The 22,028-nt window shown below is 38.5% G+C and overlaps 1 protein-coding gene across 1 annotated transcript in view; it reads left to right on the forward strand.

Moving 5' to 3' along the window:
- Positions 1–1,306: 1,306 nt before the first annotated feature.
- The window catches only part of LOC122720709, a 23,208-nt gene continuing 2,486 nt past the window's right edge, over positions 1,307–22,028 (forward strand). The window contains exons 1-2 of the mRNA XM_043947592.1: positions 1,307–3,077; positions 15,841–16,037. Coding sequence (XP_043803527.1) covers positions 2,018–3,077; positions 15,841–16,037 — 1,257 coding nt within the window. The 5' untranslated portion in view covers positions 1,307–2,017. The remainder of the gene's footprint in view (positions 3,078–15,840; positions 16,038–22,028) is intronic.

Consider the following 22,028-nt stretch of genomic DNA (forward strand, 5'->3'; position numbering starts at 1 on the left):
TTCTCTACAGAATTTCCTCTAATGCCTCCTTTGATGAGAAGATTCACCCGGGGGAGAAGGAATTTGCAATTAATTTTTGCATTCCGTGCCATCATTAGGGTGGCCTTTTGATGTAAGCCTCGGCCACGGATTTTCAATCCTTTGATAACGAAGTAATGAAGTCGGTTTTTGCGCCGATACCGAACACCGAAACTTCAATCCAAAGGGAATAAAACAAGGGGAAAAAAGGGAGTACCTTATCTCCCACCCTGCGATACATTTAACGGTACCCTCTAACGGACCCGCTGCTACACTCGGCCCGTCATTTCCTGTCTCCGCCGGGTTTCAAATCCACAACAACCACGTCAAAAACCTGCCAATCAAACTTCCAATTTCCATCAATCACCGGCCGCCCGATACCACCACCACCACCACCTATCACAACGCGCACCCCACCCCTTTCTCTCTCAGTGCACGCGATACTTTCGAGGGATTTTTCGCGAAAAATTTTTTTCCAATGAGAGAAAAGAAGAAAAACTCGTTGCAACAATCCGATCCGAGGTATACCCGCAACTCGTCATTATCTCGTCGACGACGACGAGAACGAGGAGGAGGGACGTAGGAGGGTGGACGATGAAACGTACACGCTCGCGCGCTCACGCACACAGGAACCGGCGGCGGACGCGGCACAGAGGATTGCCAATCAATTCGCGCATCGCGCCCGGGAATTAGACAATTAGGAGTCGTCACGTTCCCCGAGCAGTCGCCTCATCATCCCAGACCCCGCGTCGTTCCGCTCCAGCCCCTCCGCTTCCCCCACGCGGCGCCCCACCCCCATTTTCATCCCCGCTACGCGCTCGTTAACGAGTCACCACCAGGCGCTCCAGATCCAGCCAGCGCCATCTGGCGGTGGACGGGGAACGCGGCGGGACGAGGCGAGGCCCGGTTTCCCGAGGCGAGGGAACGGAGGCGAGCGGCGATTGGCCGAGACGGGCGGCCGGGCCACGCCCACCGGGCAGGGGTCCGGGTTAGGGACGTGGTGTGACTCGGGTGGCCCGCATTGGCCGAGGACAGGACACGGTACCGGTTCCACGGGTCTCGCGGGGGCGGCGCGCCACGGCGGCAAGCACCGCGACGCCGGCCGCCACCGAGAAAGAAGAGAGAGAACGCCTCGGCAGGCCTGGCCGAAGCCGAGCTGGTAATCAGTGTCGTTTCCGCGCCAGCACCGGCCACCACGCGGCAGATTACGCAGATTACGTACGCTCTGCGCACCCCCCGCGCGTACCCCGTGACAGTGCGACGGCGAAGGCCCTGCGTACCCCGAGCCGTTGTTATTCGATCACCATATTCGTGCCCACCAATTTTCAACTTAACGTTCGGATACTTGGTGCTTCGACAGACTTGACAGGAAAGAAGAAGAAGGGACGACGACTTTGATCGGCATATATATATACATATAAAACGGCGATCGAACACATATATATATATAACGTGGAGGAAAAGGCGTGGATGTAATAATGCTTAACAGGAGTCGAAGTCGAATCGTCATGCCGATCTCGTAGAGAAACTGTTCCCGACTTAAATGGGGGGATCCGCTCGTGCCGGCTCGGTCGGTCCACGGCGATGCGGCGGATTCCGGGAATAACGGGCCCGGGAGTAGTCGTTCGGAATGCCAACCCGTGAACCAGCGATGATACCATAGTGGCGAGGGACCGCTGATCACCGAGTCGGGACGACGACGCTGTTGCGATGACGCGGTTACCCGTTGGCTCCGAGTTTCGCATCGATGTGGAGGGATAAGAGACGACGACGACGTTGTAGTTTCGTAGTACTTGTCGACGGACGAGGTGCTGGTTGGCGCGCAGTGACAGTGAGAATCGCGATTGAGTGAGCCGATCGAGTGAGAACACCTATATATATATATATATATATATTCTCCAATTCTCCTGAGACGTACACTCGTCGTGAATCGAGGGGGAGAGTGAAGAAAAAAGAGGAAAAGAGAGGGGAAGGGGAAAAGTGGAATATAATCGTCGGAATGAGCGGCAGCGAGGGCGTGGTGACGGGTCAGGGGACCGGTAACGATCGTCTCTGCGAGGACGTCGATATGGCAACTTCGACGTCCGCTTCCTCCAATTTGAAGCCGCGTAGCGGCAAGATCAGTTTCAGCGTCGACTCCCTTCTGAGCGACATGAAGAAGACGGGCGGCGCTTTCGCGAGGCGAGAGAACGAGGATCGGATGGAGGCCGAGAAGGGCCTCGACGTGGAGGCGAGGTATCGCGAGTTGCTGTTGGAGCAGCAGAGGCTCCAGAGCAGAGAGCTGTTGGCGAGGCTGAGCCCGCACGGGCTCGCGTTCGCGAACCACCATCACCACCACCACCACCACCACCACCATCATCATCAACCGTCGAGCAGGCCGGATCAGGATCAGCATCCGTCGGCAGGCCGCCAAGAGATCCTCACCGTGAAGGATTTCTCGAGGACTACGGGCAGCCACGACAAGTCCTCGTCCCCTATTAGAATAGATCAGGAGGCCCAGAGGGAACGGGACGATCATCGGCGATCGTCCTCGAGCCCGGCCGGGAGCAGGATCGTCGTCGAGTCGTCGATGATCCAGAGGGAGCGCGGCCAGGAGGAGGACGAGAGGATGGAGAGGATCGGCGACCCCCGTTCCGTCTCCCCCGCGAGTAGACGGGAGATGATGGGAGACGACAGGAGCGACTCGGAGGCGAATCGTTCGTTGGAAGGGGACAGGGCCGATCACCTGGATCTCGAGGATCAAAGCGAGATAAGGAGCGTGGCCCACTCGGAGGATTTGAACGTGATGGACTCGGACTGCGAGCTGGAGAGGGAGGTGGACAACAGCCAGGAGAAGGAGGAGAAGTCGAGCCCCGTAGTGCCTCAACCGATTCATCCAGGGGTTCAGAGGCCGTCTCAGGGGCCCCCTTACCTCCCCGGTGCCCCGGGCGCCCCCGGATGGAATCCCGCGGGATTCCCGCATTCCCTCGCGGGATTCGCGTGGCTACCCCCACCCCCGCACCCGCACAATCCGCATGGACATCTGTACACGCCTCACGGGGGGCCCACTAGTCCGAACGGTAAGTCCTCTGTATATCCCTTTCTTTCTCGCGTAGAGAGAAAGAGGGAGAGGGAGAGCAAAACCGAGACGAGAATCTCTCTCTTTCTCTCGAACCTTCCTTTCCTCCAAAGAGAGAGAGAGAGAGAGAGAGAGAGAGAGGAAAAGGAAATGAGGGATTCGCGTGAAACGGTTTGGTTGAGATTCGGCCAAAACCGTGGAATCGATTCGCGATGGGTGGCGCGCGCAACCCATTATTATTCTCGGGCAATCAAAGCGAGATCGGAATATTAGCCGTAGGGTAATGCAATACGCTTACTTATCAACTCGATTTGCTCGGCTAACTCGCCTACGAATCGTTATTCTAGCTTCTTTTTCGAGCCGCGGATTTCGAAGCGGTTTGCTCACAATGTTGATGATTAGGAGGAGGGTGTGGGAGGCGGGTGGCGCAGGCCACGACACTCGTGGCACGCAGCCCCATAACGCTCGATATTAGTGTCGCCGGTCACGCGAGTACCCGGTTATTATCGGAATTACGTGCTAAAGCGTTCGCCGTTGGCCACGTAATTGAACTCTCTGGGAACGTTTGCCGCTCCTGGAAACGTTTCTCCATCCTTTTCCAGGGAAGAGCTGCGGCACACGTTTTCCCTCGAGTTGTTTGTTGCGATAGGAGTTGAGCTATTGGTTTTTAACGAGTTTAAATGTGGATAGAGCAACGTCGACGAAATGAAGGGAGAGCTTCTAGAGTTTCTAGAGTAGATCGAATTCTAACCTCGTCTCCATTCTCTCTTTATGAGAATTGTCCGAGGCAATGTTCGACAACGAAATGACGAAAAAAAAAGGTGGCGATAAGAGGAGAGAGACGATGAAGATATAGATAACGAACTTTCTCTCGAGAAGGGGAAAGAATATCTGCATATCGTGATAGTACGAAAGTAATGGAGGATAAAAGAAAGTAAAGGAATTAAGGGGATGACAGAAGAAACTGGAAATAAATAACAGGAGGAACAATCTTACGAGGAGACCACGATTCTCCTACATAATTGAAAAAATTCGTTCCTGAGTCGAAGATCGGAAGCTGCTTTCTGCGCCATAAGAATCTCGTGGAATAGTGTCACGTCAGTTTCTTTTGTTTCTCGACTTCTGCGATGTCGCAAAGAAATCGATCAGACGTTCGTTCGAGTATCTAGGCCATTAGGACGCGCGCGATCCTTCGTTTCCTGGCGAAGCGATCGCTTTCAATCCTCCTCGTCGAGGATCGAAAAATCGAAATTTCACGAAAGCTAGACGAACATTGGAAAGTATAGCAACGATTTTCACGAAATCGATTCGCTCGAGGAAAAAATTTTGGATCGGATTTTATCGGAGTAAATCACGGTTTGTCGGGAATTATTTTCGCTTCCTGTCGCGGCGGGGGCACGTCAATAATCGGCGCGAAATAATCGATCAATTAAACGAACCCGTTTCGAGTCCAATCGTTCCACCACTCGAGGAAAGGCATTGTCGCGGTGCAACCCCACCTCCCTTCGCCCCCCTTGCCTCTCTTAATTGACGATTTTTCCTTGACGATGACAGCCTCGCGTCAACTCTTTGAAAGACACGCGCTCCTCCACATCCAATTAACTGCCTTACCCTCTCCTGAGTCAACGGAAAAAGACATCGAGCAAGATTTCCACGCTTGCTAAACCCGATTGAAAAATTTTTACTCTTCGACCTCGTGACTTAATCTTTCTTCTGATTGCTGGCTATCAAGAACTCAATTTAACTTAATTTAATTTGCATCTAATTTTGATTCGCAAAAGATTATTAGTCATGTCTTCCTCTTTTTATACTATTTGCTGCCAATTAAAAATTTATTGAATATTCTATAGCGAGGAATTATTGATTGAACTATAGTTACAAAAGTCTTTACATATTTTACTGACAATTTTCATCGAAATAACAATTCCATTTTGTATGAAACGAATTATGAATACGTAGATCATAATAAGAAAAATTTTTTTCAAGTTACATTCCTCATTGTTGTTAATCCAAACGCTGAAAGTTCAACGAAAGAAGGTTCCAATCAAAGGGGAGTTTCCAGAAATTACTATTGGCTAATGAGCCAACTAGCGCCGTTTCCGAGAGAGAAAGAGAGAAATCTCCATTAAAGGCTCGTAAAAAAAAAAGAAAAAAAAAAGTCTGGAGGAAGAGAAGACACGGAACAGAAGTTCCCCTCCGTGGTGTCGTTACCAACGTGTATCCCGACGCTGGGGGAGCCAAGGGGGTGGAGGCGCACTCGATGGCACTCGAAGGCTCCAACCATGATAGAGTCATACATAACTCCGGCCATCCATAATGCATTCAACTCGGTCTAAAAACTGCCCTTGTTAGGCCGGGCCCGGCTTCCTGGCCGACCTCTCTCATCCAACCTCAACCGTCCGTTTTTGCGGATGATAACGACAAACCACGCTAGATCTCTCCCTTCTTTATCGGCACGACTATTTCGCCCTTCCGTTTCTCCTCCCCGCCATCCTTCTTTTTGCCGTCCCTGCAGCGCGAGACCAATTACCCGCGCGTCCTCCCAAGATCTCTCGAGCCGGTGGCAGCTCAGATTCAGAATTTCATCGATCGCCCAGTTTCTTTCCACCGGTCTCTCTGTAGTTGATTAGAAGACAACCTTCCTCGAGAGTGTTCCTTTTTTATCGATCGAGCTCGACGTGGGTGACGACGTAAACGTTACTGGAGAATCACGCTTCTCTCTCGAGAGAGAGATTAAATAAAACTCGAAACTTGATAGATAGATAGATAGTCGGATGATGATGATGATGATGATGATGATGATGAAGTAAAAGGCTTGAATATTATCGACCGTTCGTTCAACTTTCCCATCCTGCGGTATTGCGTCATCGCAACGTGAACTTTCGAGAGCGGCGGGCATCGAGCATTCGCTCCTCCCTCCCGATGTTTCTCGCACGAGCAAATTTCTCGACTAAATTCGTCGTCGAACAATGGAAACGAACGAATGGCGTGGAAAAATCCAAAAGCGGAATGCTTTTGAACTCAGGTTTTAGAGTCTTTCGCTTCGATTCTAATCGCCGGCTTTCATTAGAATTATTTCACGTTCCTTCCTTCTCCTTTCCCCGATAAAGAAGATTCGTATTCCTTCGAATAAGATTATCCATCGAATGATCGAATCACTTTCGCGAGAAAAATTAGTGGATTCGATGGAAAAGCTCGTCATAGGGGGGCGGGGGATAGGGTGGTTATCAGAAATGGGCGGGGACCTTGATACCGGCCTCGTCCAACCGATAGATAATCCCTGTAGGCCTGTCACTGGGCGGTGGCGTTTCGAAAATTATGAATACGGACGTCATTTATAACGCTCGAACGCCACCGTCGGCCCGCCACGCATTTATCTGCTGCTGGCCTCCGTGTCCAGGAATGAATTAACGACGCCCGTCCCCGATGATGTTCCACAAAATATTTCGAACGATTCATCATCCACGCCGAGGGTAATTATCGTCCAACGGGGCGGCGTTTCGTTTGGGGAGGAGGGGGAGAAGGGGAGAGATGCCGCGGTTTTTCCGGAAGCCGAGAAAATCCTGTTTGAAATGTTAATTGCCGTGAAACGAGGCCGTTTATTCGACGATTAACAAGGGATACTTGATCCAGTTTTCGCATGGTCGTTTTGGTCGAGGTAAAATCGAGATATAATAGAAAAAATTTTGGTTAAATTATATTATCTGTAAGAATGTAAGGTTCTTTTTTTTTTTTTTTGCATTTAATGGAACATTGTAAAAATATTTTTAATTTTTAGTTACAATTAGACGCATTATTTAATCAATAAAGGGTTAATTATAGCTTAAATAAAAAGTAATTCTTTTCATCGTGGAATCAATTAAATATCGGATGGAAAGAAGAATAGAAGAATTTTTATTTACTCGAACCTTATAAATTAAACGCGTGTTGATGCAAGTTTACGTTAATATCTTTCAATTTGTCGCTTGTACTTGCCCATGAATTGTTCCAATACTTGAGACATTATATTCGAACGAAAGATATAATTGCATAAAAAATGCAAGAATTTGTAAAGCTGGAATATTGCTTGAATATAAAACCCTAATTCAATCGTAACTTTCGATAAAGTACCTCGAATAAGGCATCGAGTACGATTGTTCGAAACTTAAAAAGAAAGAAAAGAAGAAAGAAAAATATTATTTTCAAGATTATTCGCAAGGAATTCACGTTCACGTTAAAATTCTGCAAGAAAACTGCAGAAAAGCGCAGAATTGGAAGCGTAATGAATCACCTTCGTTTTTGTACAATTCGGCGGCCAATGGCGGACAACGCGTTGAGTTAGATATACCGATGGTAGATAAAGTAAACTCGGGCGGACGAGGTTAGATAAATGGCGCACACCTGTTCCAAAGGATTTTTTCCCCCATTTCAGGCCACTTTCAGATTCATGGAGAATTTGAGGGAAACGCTATTCAATGCGGCAATGAATTAGCATTTAGCATTTCAGCCTCCCATGGGATTATTATTCGGTTAAACTAAATAAACCGCATCGAGACATCTGTCCCCTCCAATTTTCGATCGAATTCTCGTTCTGATAATGAAACAACTTGCCCCCCCCCCCTTTATTAACACGACCGTCGTTGAAATTCCAACCGAAATTGTGCAAATCGTGTTTCGATAATCGGACAACACGCATACAACAGGCGGAAGTATCGTTTATCTTTATCCCTCGAGTCGGTACCCCATTCATACCGATTTTTATCGCCGATTATCGAACGAGCATCGATCGTTATTAACGCGTTAATTGGCGCATATAATGCCGGGAATAGGCAACGCGAATATTTCGACAACGAAGGAGAGGAACAATGCGATCTTACTCGTTAACGTCTCTCGCTTATGGTAATTAACGGAAATTAATTAGCCAGGGCAAGAAGAATATATTGATCTGGGAGTGAAATCGCAGTGACGAGGATTTCTCATCCCGGGATCGGGATTTTTATCGCCCGTTTTCCTTGAGAGAGGATTAATAATTGTCTCGAAAGATTATTTTATTCTTTGTGTTTTCGTAAATAAGAGGAAAAACTCGTCGTATTTTCTCTCGCGATTTTCATTTTTTCAAATTAACGATTTCGAGTTTCAGATTCCATAGAAATTTCTTTCTATGGAAAGATCAGTAAAATGGAAATGGAACTTTGATTCGATCGAAATGATCGACGCGATGATTTTTAATTTGAATTTATTCTTCTTCGATTTAAGGTAAAAGAGGGTTTTGTAATCGTAAAAGTGTGAAGAATAATTCGTGATTATTTTATTAAGAATTTGTTTTTTCGCGGGGAATAAATTATGCGACAAAGAAATCCAGAGAAATATGAATAAAGAATAAAGGGAGGTTAAATATTCTAATTTAATTAGCGAGAAATTAACCGGAGGATGCGTTTCTCAAATTTTAATTTTAATTATAAATAAGGAAAAGAATCATTTGAGATAATCTACATAATTTGAATCGGTCTTGATGCGTGATATGATGACAAGAAATTCGAGGAAATCATTCCTTCTTACTCCATTTTTTGCAAATAAGTAACGGGATACCGGATTTCGAGTTAATTCGCTCGAGAATATATTAGAAAAAGAAATTAACGTTAATGATATTTAAATTAGAATTTGCTCTTAAACAGAGAGATAAAAGTAAAAAGTTTTATTATTATTATGATATACTTATGGAAATTCGTATAAGATCGAACGATAAAATTATAAAAAAAAAAAAAAAAAAAAAGAACACGTTTTTTTTAATTCTATCAGTCTCTCTTTAAAAATTCGCAAATTATTCATATAAAAAACACGGAAATTAAAAATTAAATACAACTTATTACGTGGAAATGACACGCAAAATATGTTAAAAATTCAATTTGCAAAACTAATTTGATTTAATAACGACATTTTAGAATACTTTGAAATTATTCTTTCAATTTCTTTCCTCGTTTATAAAATCTTGAATAATTAATTATTCCCCAACGTCCATTATTCCTTTTCTTTTTCTTTTTTCTTTTTGGACGAATTATTAAAAAATTTAAAGAAACGTTATCAACACTTATAATAAATTTTTACTACTCATTCACTATGTCCTAATTTCCCATAACGAAAGAAAAATATTCCGTTTTATATTCAACTCCATTTTCCATATCTGTCATACGATTTCAATCCCTTTATTAATGGATAAACAAACACTCAAATTTTATCTTATCGATACGCGCTAATTCAATCATTTCCACGCCCCCCTCCCCTTAATTTTCGAATTAAATTCATTCGTTGTCTAATAATTGCCTTATTTCTAACAATAAAGTTTGCCTCGTCTTAAAAAAAAAAAAAAAAAAAAAANAAAAAAAAAAAAAAAAGAAAAGAAAAGAAAGAAGGATCGACGGAACGTAAGTGATCTCCGCGTAAAATGTACATACACGCGTACACGTATCGATCATAAATCATACGAACATTTAATTAGTAGAAATTAATTGGCGTTCATAAGAAACATATTGAGGCAAAGGCTTGGTCATTAGTAAGATACGCAACTGGCCGCGATACGCGAATTGTCAGCGCGATATCGGCGAGAGAGAGAGAGAGAAAGAGAGAGAGAGAGAGAGAGAGAGAAAGAGCAAAAGATGAAACCCGTTTCGCTCTACGTTTCATCAGCGACTATTTTATTCTCGGCAAAGAATTTATTGCCGCCTCGATGGAGCAACTTCATCAGAGAATTCATTGCCCCTTCCTTCATTACTCCTCCTCCAGATAATACGAGATACATCATTCGTGAAGGTTCACATCACTCGGATCACTCGTTACAGATCAATAATTAATAACGACCATATCTTTCGTCGCGATATTTTTCCCATTATCGCGATAACGATTGAAAATTCGAATGCAAACATGAACGTAGAATAATACAAACTCATGGATTAAGAGAAATCGTATCGACGTTTGTATTCGAGATTTTCTTTCGAGTTTAAATTAATTAGCGTGCCTTCTATCGCGATTAATGTCGTTTGCACGTTGGAACTTATTCCATAGATACGGGCTTTCTTCGAAAATAAGTGACGATAAATTATCGAAGGTAGGATTATTAAATGTTGTTGTTCAAATGTAATTGGATATGTTACAATTTAAATAGATATCTCGATTTAAAATATAATATAAAATATATTTTCTTAAAATTTGCTTTCTTCCATCCGAATTCAATAAAAAAGAATTTTACTTTATATAAGAATTTGGATATTCGTATATTTAAATTAATATCTCAAATTCGGATGTTTGAATATTTAAATTTTCTTAAATTATTCGAATACTCAAATTCAAATTCAATAAAAAAGAACTTTACACGTAAAAATTTGGATAACTCAGATTCGAGCACTCAATTCGGATGTTTGAATATTTAAATTTTCTTAAATTATTCGAATACTCAAATTCAAATTCAATAAAAAAGAACTTTATACATAAAAATTTGGATAACTCAATTCGGATGTTTGAATATTTAAATTTTCTTAAATTATTCGAATACTCAAATTCAAATTCAATAAAAAAGAACTTTACACATAAAAATTTGGATAACTCAGATTCGAGCACTCAAATTCGGATGTTTGAATAGTTAAATTAAATATTCGAATATTTAAATTTTCTTAAATTATTCAAATATTCAAATTCAAATTCAATAAAAAAGAACTTTATACGTAAAAATTTGGATAACTCAGATTCGAGCACTCAATTCAGATGTTTGAATATTTAAATTTTCTTAAATTATTCGAATATTCAAATTCAAATTCAATAAAAAAGAACTTTACACATAAAAATTTGGATATTCGTATATTTAAATTAAACTCAGATTCGAGCACTCAAATTCGGATGTTTGAATATTTAAATTTTCTAAAATTATTCGAATATTCAAATTCAAAATTCTACTAACTTACGTTCTCATCTGATTCAGTTGAATCGATACTCCTTCCAAATACCCCCAAACCATTTCTCCCCGAGTAACGCAATTCCAAAATTCTAAAACTTGTCCGACACAGACAATGCAAATCAAATCGAACTCGAAAAATATCCGACAGGTGGTTTGTCCACGCGCCCCGCCGGAAAGTCGAGATATATTCCCTTAAAGATCCTAGCGAGCGTTTAATTAACAGAAATTAATTAGCCTCCGGGAGGAACATATTGATCAGTTATGTGAGCGGACTGGCGAACCGGCCCAGGGAATACCGAAGACGTGATACCGATGTCGCGACAGATCAGCCGTGGACAATGCCCGCCGTTCCAGCTTTTTGTCGTTTGGCCGATCGTTAATTAGCGCGTGGAATTCGCTGTTGCCCCACCGGTTGCCGCGAAATCGTCATCCTTTCGACCTGCTTGCCTCCACCGAACACCCATTTTTTGCCACTCGCCCCGAACTCGGTGAAATCGTCCACACGCGGGTGCCCTACCGATTCCCCTCTCGACGAGACGATGGTTTCTTCCTTCTGCACGATCATGACACGTTAAATGCCGGGAAATTGTAAAGATTAGTCGATGGGATAATTGACTGAGATTGAGAGATTGAAATTTGGTAAAAATTATTATGAATAATGGAAATTTTAAAGGAGAGGAATCTGGCAGATATCGTATTTTAATTTTTCGGAATAGTAACAAGTGAAAAATTTGAAGGAATTTCACTTAGCATACGCTGCATGAGAATAAATCTTTGGAAAATTTTAATTATAATTTCTAATTCAATTTGCCATTTCGTTTCACAAGAATATTTTAAACCTTCATTAATATATCAAATTTACGATTATTATATACGATTTCCTGTTTCTTCGAAAATAAACTAAAACAAATTTCTTTAACTTTAATAATTACCAACAACGATTGCTACGCTACTGTTTTAGCTGTCATAATATTCGAAGTATTAATCATTGTCAAAATTCAAAATTATGTACAATTATATCATATCCATACTTTCTTTATAACAACAATAATACTGTCGAACGCAAGAAAAGGCATCGAAATACATATATATATATATATATATAAGCTCGGTTCGTTTTTTTAAAATTCCACGATAGCGGCAGTAAGAATGGCGAAACCGATCCTAGAATCGGCTAATGACACGCGTACGAGTTAATCATCGAGCACGGGGATAGCACGGGTGTATAATCACGTTGGATTGGCAACGAAACGGGAGCGTAACGCGAAAACAATTTATTTTTTACGATTCAATTTCACCGGTCGTTGGCAACCGATAGGTAAGACCGTTCCCTTCGCGGTCGAACGTGCCCCGTGTTCGCTTCTATAAATTGGGGATTAACGGCGAACGGCCGACGCTGATTGCGGAGAAACGCGTGTGCTCACGCACGATCGACGACCGTCTAATTTATGTGAGCACGGGGAGCGCGGCCGTTAACGCGAAACGAGCAAGGATTTTCGCGCTCCCATCACGATCCTTTTCCTCCTCTTCCTCTCCCCCCCCCCATTATTTTCCGCGAGTCGAGCTTTTCTTGCTGTTTATCCGACGAAAGTCGAAGCTGAATTTGTCGTCGAGAACTGTCTTGTATCCGCACAGCTTTCCATGGAAAGAAAATATGGAGGTATATATATATATATATATATATACACGAGTCGCTTGTCGGAGGGAGGGAAGCGTGTAAACAGGTTGTTCGCGTACGGTGTTTATACGAAGTTTATGCGCGTGAAAGAAATTTTAAGCGGCTTTATTTTTTAACCGCTAATTCATTTGCTCATGCATATATCTTTGTAATATCGTCGTTGGAACAGGGACGTAATTCGAAATTTATTTTCATTGAGAGGATGTTATTGTTATATAGAATTCTATCCAGACGAGTTTTCCTCAACTTTTTAAAATTTGGGTAATGGTAATATTTGTTGCATACGAATTATTCAAAATCGTTTCTTGTGTGAATCACGTGATATGTATATAATAATGTAATCTTTGATTGAGGGAGGAGAGGAACTGTTTCATTAAGTAGTAACTGTTTCATTTAGGTGTAATTAATTCATTAAAATTATCGGGGAGAAATTTTTTTATCAACATTCGATTAAACGACGCTTGATAATTGTCTAACCGAGCTTATCTAAATTAATGCCGCTCGTTCTCCAATTATATAGGAGAGGAAAAGGTTAAAGTTAACGCAATTAAAAAATAAGCTAGATTAGAGATTGAATCCGCTTGTTTGAACTTGAACTCCATTTGTTATATTAATCTATCCGATTATGTGAACTGTCCCCCGTCGGATTAAGTATTAAGTGCTAGATCGAGTTTGCAAGATTATTTTCAAATTTAAAAATAGATATTTAATGTTATGCAATTTAGAAAAAAAATGTATATATATATATAACTCTTACTGATTAAACGAAAAATCATTATGCGAATCGTTTTATGAACATTATAATTATATGAATCTACTTTTTAGATAAATTAAACATAAACGGAATTTTTCTCTGTTATTTGTGATTTTTATTACAACTAATTCATTTTTTTAATAGGTAATATTTATTAAAGTGACATTTCAAATAAGAATTTCACATTTAAAATTCATTTAATTAATCATTGACAAAGAAAGCTTTTATTTCAATAATTAGAATTATATATGATTCGTGTGTTTATACAAATAAGATTTTTTTTAGAATTTTTTATATTAAATATTTTTATATATTAATATTTAATATTTAAATTCAATCTTTAAAATCTTTCAAAAAATATATATTTCCATTTTCTATCATTTTAAATATAAATCAGCTTTTGGAAACTATATCTTTCATTTTAATATCGGAATTTTAAATACAAAAAATAAACGAAAATTATCTAATTTAATATCATAATCAGAGAATTTTTCAGTATTAAACAAGTATTAACATACTTGTTTACAATTTTTTCAATAACTTATATTCGCCTAATTAGAACAAAAAAAAAAAATGAATCCCAAATCCAACATCAAAGCCACATTAAAAAAACCTAATCTAAGACAATAAATATTTTTTTTTCCATTTCGCAAAATTACCAATGAAAGATATTATTAATATGCTCGGATCATCGACGAGTTGACGACAAATGTCCCGTCATTGTTTACACCCTCGCACGCTCTGTATTTTATATTCCCCTCGTGAAATGGATAAAATCGGAATTGAAATCGACGAAAAGTGTTCAACACTGGATAAAAAGTTGGAAAGGGACAATGGTTTTCATTGGGAGCGTCGAGCGAGCATTAATTAACGGCCGGCGGGTAACGTTATCGCTGGCTCCCAGATAATTATTATGCAACGCATACACGGGAATAACGTGCCGATAATTTCGCACCATTCGAACAAATCTGCGCAAACATGATTAATATTACGAACTTTGTAATGATATCGGATATTCAAGGATCCCGCTCGTTTCTATCGCGTTCGATGACATAATTAATGATAAGCGTGTGTATATATATATATATATATATATATACACCTTCGACGATCTTCCTTTCGCCGGGTAATATATTTTTAATCGTGCGTGGTTAAGTAAGAGGTTGGTGCGATTATGTAAACAAACGTATATATACGTATCGTTTTACGATATAGAACCACAAAAAAAAAAATAAATAAATAAATAATATTATCGAAATTCGATAACTCGAATCGCAAGGATTTTCGAATTGTGCAAATTAAAAGAATAAATAAAGGAAAGGTGGAAAGAAAAGAGAATTCGTAAGACGTAATAAATAACCCAGTTTGAGTTGTAGAGACACCGACGATAGCTTGAATTTCTTTGGATTTATAATTAAAATGTATTTCTTATTCCGTTGAAATAATATAACAAGTTTATAAGTTTCGATTTACAGAGGTTTTTATAGGGAATACGAGAGGAAACGAGTGAAATTGTAATCTTATTTCACAGTCTTATAAATGTTTGATCTTGTATGTAATTACAATTTCTCTCCGCTCCTTCTTCTTTCGTCTCGCTCTTAATTATCGTCTTGCTCCACTGCAACCACGTTAAACGATTTATCAGGCACGATAATTGGACAATAATTATACGAGCTATCGTATCACAAGAAAATATTATACGTTTCCTCTATAGATATCTTAATTCACCTTTCTATAACGTAATTATACTCTGTTAATTATTGAATGCATATATATATATATATATATATATATATATTGTTTAATCGCGTTTTTGGATAATAAACACAATCTCTCGGGAACAATAGCTAAATTGTTGCAATTTAATGAAGAGTTAAGAGTTCTCTCAAGAGTTGGTAGTAAATTAGAAATAAGTTGAAACGAGTATTGGAAAATTGAAATTATAATATTACTATTAAGTACTATTTGTATTCACAGATTTAAATAAAGTATTCTTAGTTTAATCGAAGGCAAAATATGTTTAAAGTATTACTCATTTGAAATATTTTCTTTTTTCAATGTTATTTGTACAATTATTATTTCTTTATCTAATTTTAAAGTAAAACGATTCTGTATGTTTCCAACTCCAAGATTTAGATATTCATTATCAATAACTGAAATATCAACTCACTTATGATAAAACTCTAGTAAAAAGTGTAGAAAAAAGTGATTACCCTTATGTTTTCCTTAAATTACCAATATTCCCTCTATCCAATGTTCCACACCTCTCAAAAGACACAACTCTCTTCAACGACGCCTCATCCCACAACCCTCGATTTACTTGGAATAAAATTTCTAATTCGACACATGCCCAGTCTCCCTCCACTCGTGTTTTGTCACTGATCGGCGGTTTTTCGGATCGGTTCCAGGCGATCTGAGGCTGCCGGGGCCGGGGCCAGGCCCGGTCAGGTGCACCCTGAGGAAGCACAAGCCGAATCGCAAGCCGAGGACACCGTTCACCACGCAGCAGCTGCTCTCCCTGGAGAAAAAGTTTCGCGAAAAGCAGTACCTAACCATCGCCGAACGAGCGGAATTCTCGTCGTCCCTTCACCTTACGGAAACGCAGGTGAGACGCCATCAAAATTACCCGTTAAGCTTCCAATCAAGAACAATTAATCCGGGGGAAACATTTTGTAAACTTGGCGGCTTCGGGAATACACTTTTCTTTTTTGATCGTTAAATGAAAATGGTTTTTAAAGAAATTGGATAAGTGTGTTAATGCGAAACGAGTCGAACGAGATCACGCGTGATGTCATCGAATTAATTCGATGCGAATATTCATACCTTGGCGAGAATACTCGTTCGGAAATATTAATATTCAACAGTTTCGCAGTATTTTAATTTTAACGATTGTTAAAGCTGAAATGTATTCTTTATAATATTGGAATAATGAAAATCCAAGTTATATCATGGTATAATAGATTTTAAATAATAATATATTCGATGTTGTTCTTATATTTGGATTTTATTTAATATTTGTAATGCCTTTAAAAGTAATTAATTTAAATTTTAATACGCGTAAAGTGCGATATAATTGAATTTAAAAATATTGCGAGTGAGAGAAGATCAAAGAATTACTAGCAAAATATTCATGAAAATTTCGAGTCTATATTTGTTTTCGTTTTCCAAAGTACTTGTAAAAGCTATCTATATTTTGTTTGTTGAGTTTGACTCTGTTTGTAAAGTATTTGATATATAGTATCGATATCTGGTGATTTATAAAATAAGAATCATTTAAGAAAAATTATTTATTATATGAATTTTATTTTTACGGAAGTTGAAATCAATGTTTTAATTTTTTTTTTTTTTTTCATTTCTTTAAATATATAAATTGTCCAGGTTTTAATATCTTTCGTAAAAAAAAAAAATCTATTCCTAGACGAAATTACATTAAAAAATATGGAGGATTGAAAGGTGGATTACATCCCTTTAAGAATTTTTCGTCGAAAAGAAAATTGTTCTACATTTTATTATATACATACACACACAAGCTTTCATTGAAATCAGAATTTTGAATTGATTAAATGTTGTGATATTCGAATACTTTCATTAGTTATTGAATAATCGTCACAATATTCCGATGATTCACTTACAACAGAATTAACGAAAGAGACAATTCAGACACAACTTTAACATTAACGAATAATAAAACTTAGATTTTTCCTTAAATTGTTCTATATTCAAATTGGATCTTTTAATATACAAAACTGAATAGAATTCCGAGCTTCGAAATTCTTTCTCCAATATATCATCAAAATAATAATAAAATTCAAATATAATATATATTCCTCTATCATTCCGATATATTTCAAAATAAATCATCGTTAGGAATTTAAAATATCGCTTTTTCTCGGGATTCGTCGTAGTTTAAAATACCCTTAAAAAAAACCGAAGCTTGTAACGATACAAAAGAATGGAAACTATTCTCGGAAAACGCGTAAATAGAGAAAGTGGCAAAAAAGGGTGGCTCGCACGCAACAAGAGGATCATTTGAAAGCCCCTGAGTGAACTCGCTCTCCTCCTTTACGTACATTTGTTCCTCCCCTTGTATTCCCCTGCAATTTATTTCTCCCTCTTTCTTCCGCGCTTCGCTCTCATCTTTGTTTTCGTAATTGCTCGGCCGATCAAAACGAGCAAATTCTCTCTCTCTCTCTCTCTCTCTCTCTTCGCATCAGATACATCACATCGAGGCGTAATTGCATACTCTTTTATGGAGGCAGGCAATTTTTTTTTTTTTTTTTTTTTTGGTCGGCAATTAACATGATTGACGTTAATTAAATTGAACGTTAATGAAATGATATTATATACGTAATTTTTACGTATATCGGTGAAAATAATCGGCACTCTTATTTGGCACGCTAAAGAAGAAGAAGACCAACGTGTTCAACGATCGAATCGTGGCTGAAACTGTTTTTACAAGTGTGTGCTGTGCGTGTGAGTATACGAATGAAAATTTGATTCGATTTACGAATTGTCTCTGAATGATCAATCAATTCATCGATAGTCGAAGTTTATCATCAAGCAAATTTCGATTGAGACGTTAACGTGTGAATTCGAAATCGGAGAGAAAGACGATGATATATTTGAATAATATTTTGATAACGTTGTTGAATGGCTGTTTAACTGATATTAATTGTAGATAATTGAGATATTTACAGGCAGACTTACGAAAGATTCGTAATTTTGACATTCATCTTGCTCAGAATTACATCAGGGAAATAAATATTTTCGGTAAATTTTTATTGGAAAAATTTTATCGATAAAATTTGTCTTTTTAGTTTTCTCTTTCTCTTTCTCTCTCTCTCTGAAATAGTAGTTACAGAAATGGTTGATTTCTTGATGATATTGACACAAGTCAAAAAATTTCAAATTTCCTTTTAATGAATGCAAAGTATATATTATGTTTTTATACAATAATGGAAAGAAGTAATGTATTTTAATATCTCACAGATATTTTGAAATTTCATTAAAATATAAGATTAGTATTTTAAATAACAAAAAACTCTATTTTCAATATTTAAAGAATAAAAAATAAAAAACAGAACATGGTTAATTGCAATTTTCAATTTTAAGCATAAAATAAATATTTTATCTATCCCAAATTCAAAAATAAATTGTACGTAATATTTGCTTGTAATTACACATCATTTAATAATAATATTTATTTATAAAAATCTTACTTCAAATTTTCCCCAATATAAACGCGCCTCTATATAATCGAATTCACAAATTCATAAAAAGCGTGTGTAAAAATGATCAATGATTAAATTCGTAATTAAAATTACGCGCACATTTATTTAAACACACAAAAAAAAAAAAAATCCATAGAACACGCACAAGATACCCGAGATAAGACTTAAAATATCGAAATTAAGAAAATAAATATAATCTACCAACATTATATATTTAAAATTCCAAATTTGCATAATAAACACATTCACACATGTATTTATAATTCACTTATTATTCACTTATTATTATCTGAAAATAATTATCGAAACATTGAAAAGTTTTATCAATATATCAGCCGCGATTGCCAGTTGCCCGACCTCGACATTCTGTTTCTACTTCTAATTCGTACCAAACCAAACACAACCGAACTGTTTCCTTCACCGATAATAACTTAACGGCGTTACACGAAGTGAAAATTAATTAAACCTGCTCGCGTATATATACACATATATAATCTCTCTGTTATGTATTTATTGAACGAAACGAAATTTGTCAGAAGGAGGAGTAAATAGTAAATCGTTATAGGCTCGAATCGACTTCCGAATCGAGCGTACGTCGATTCGTATCGTGAGAAGTGTCGAGGGTGGAAAAATCCTTGGAACGGAGACATTTTAAACGGCGATAAAAATTAACCAACGTTAGGCGTTAATGCCTAACGTTGGACGTTTGCTCGACGGGGGAACATGTGTCGTGGCGCAGGAGGGGAGGGGGCAAAGAGACGACCGCGACGAGGCTATTATCGAGGTTCGAACCGGGTAGCGTGCTCGAATACACTTTGCGTATTCATTACAATGCATCAGACGAAATGAATCCTCTCTCTCTCTCTCTCTCTCTCGTTCCGTTCATTTGCTTAGATAAGCTACGATCGCACCGTCCCTCCCCTCCCCTGTCCACCCCTTTCGTCCTTCCGAAACAGACCACCCTCTCCCCTCCTCGCCACCCTCTCCTGCTCCTCCTCCTCGGCGCCGCACTCCTCTCATTATTCACCCAGCGACGAAGAGGTATGTTCGCGATTTGGGTTGCGATATTCACGCGGTTAGAATGCAATAGCGCCGTTCGTGGAAATTATTTTCGAGACGGTTCGGTGGATCGATGGGATATTCATCGGTTTCGCCATTTCCACAGGATCAGAGGTTCTATCCAACGTGGAGGGAAATTTGATTATTTTAGGTTACAGGTTGGAACGTAGAAAATGAAAGAATATTTCGACTCGTTTGTATTTGTTTTACGATGTTGCGAGAAGGAAGATTGTGTAATATCTATTGGTATCTGAGGAAATTAGGATTATGATTAATATGTGTAACGTGATAAAGTAAATTGCGAAATTAATTAGGAAATTAGGAAATAATTAGCGCATAGGGTAATTTAGATGAACGATAAAAAAGATGATTAGATATACTGTTGGTATTAATATCCATACAATGTAGAATTATATTCTCTACATAATATTGTAATTATTTAAACCTATTTATTCGTGTTTCTTTCAACAATGACGATCGAAAGGCGATTTATCACTATTCGATTCGACTTATTATCATTTATGTTGATAATAATAACTGCGAGCAAATCAATTTAAAATAAAACTTGATGAACGAGATACGATACATTTTTAGAATTCGAGAAAATGTAACGTTAGTTCAATCTACTTTAATTTTAATAAAATAAAAAAAATAAGAACTCTGCTCGAGATTGTCTCGGAGAAAATCAAATTAAGTTAGTCGCACAACGAAATATTCGAAAGGAGGAGTACAATTCTGAAGGAATTGCTTGTAAATAATATCTCTCGAATTTGTAATTAACCTCGGATCAGGAAATTCAAATACAATAATTCGAAAGAGAGTTTACGCTACTCCCTGGTAAAATTATATTATTTGGACGTATAGGCCTTAAGAACCGTGAAGAACAGGAAGTCGTTGGAAGTCGAGGAGAAAAACCACGCGAGATATTGCAATATGTCTCTCCTCTCCCTAGGAGAACTACAACTAACGATTTGATTGCGCATTGTCACGCGACGCGAGATTTCTACTTTCTAAGCGGCCAACACGAGCCTATCTTCCCCCGAGGCTTCGTTTTACTCGCCTCTACTTACGCCGCCTCGCACGAACCAACACCATCATGCCCCCTCCCCCTCCCCCCACCGACACATCGTGCCTGATTTATTAAGAAGTTACGCGATTTATATCTTATTCTTTCTTCCCGCATCTGCGTTCCTTATTCACCCTTATACATACATATATATATATACCCTCAACATTATATCCATTTCAGGGATCAGATTACGGCTCCTTGAACTCGTTACGCGTGCTCCAGCTTGCTTAATGCTAATTCCACGAGCATTATACTCGATAAAAATAATGATGATGAGAATAATAACGATATGATAATAGAAAGATTGTCGTCGTTATGATGGACTGTGTATGAGCTATATATATATATATTTATGAAAATATCCTTTAGATACATTAACAAGGTTCCAACAAACGTTTGAAGTAATTTTCTTTTAATTAAAAACGGTCCTCCTCATCTATCTCGCATCTCTAGCCTCATCTAAATCTTTTTCAATCCGAGAAACGCGGATTTATTTATTTTATTCCGCCATTATATATCCGCGTATTTTTTAATTTTAATTCGGGGTATTTAAAAATTTGTGTTTATACATTATATCGTATATGAATGGATAAATTTAATTCCTTCGAATAAAATTTCAAGAGAAATTTGCTTATCCAATTAGCGACACATCACCGTGTGTGTTGGTTGTTTCGTTAACTCGTTCCTCATGCGAATGAGAAATTTTCTGGCGGATGATTTTCATTCAGGGGGATCATAATTAATAATAAACGTCAGATTCGAAGATCGTCTCTACGATTCAGAAATAAAATTCGTTTTATAAAATATACAATTTTTCATTTTCACTTCTTCGCCGAAATGATATCGATTTTGTTCATTGCCTTCTTCTCGATTAATAATTAAAGTTGAAGAGGAAATATCGTTTTAAGACAGAATTGAAGACTGCCAATTTTTTAATCATTTCCTCGATTTATAGAAAACTTTTACTTTCTATTAAATAAAAAGCACATCTGTAAGCAAAAACAAGTAATTTAAGAGTAATTTAATACCTTTATTTATTTATTTTTTTAACGATCCAATATATTCCTTTAAAATTATATCTTTCTCTATCTTTGTAACAACCAAACCAAATATGAAAACCACAAACTTCAAATGATTTATTCGAAGAGAGAACATATATACAATAATTGCACACACTAATTTCTTTCCTTTTATTTCTCACTATCTAATTTACTAATTTCTACTAAAAAAAAAAAAA

This window comes from Apis laboriosa, unplaced genomic scaffold, assembly GCF_014066325.1.
Source record: "Apis laboriosa isolate Shangri-la unplaced genomic scaffold, ASM1406632v1 scaffold1321_cov151, whole genome shotgun sequence".
In the NCBI taxonomy this organism is placed as follows: Eukaryota; Metazoa; Arthropoda; class Insecta; order Hymenoptera; family Apidae; genus Apis; species Apis laboriosa.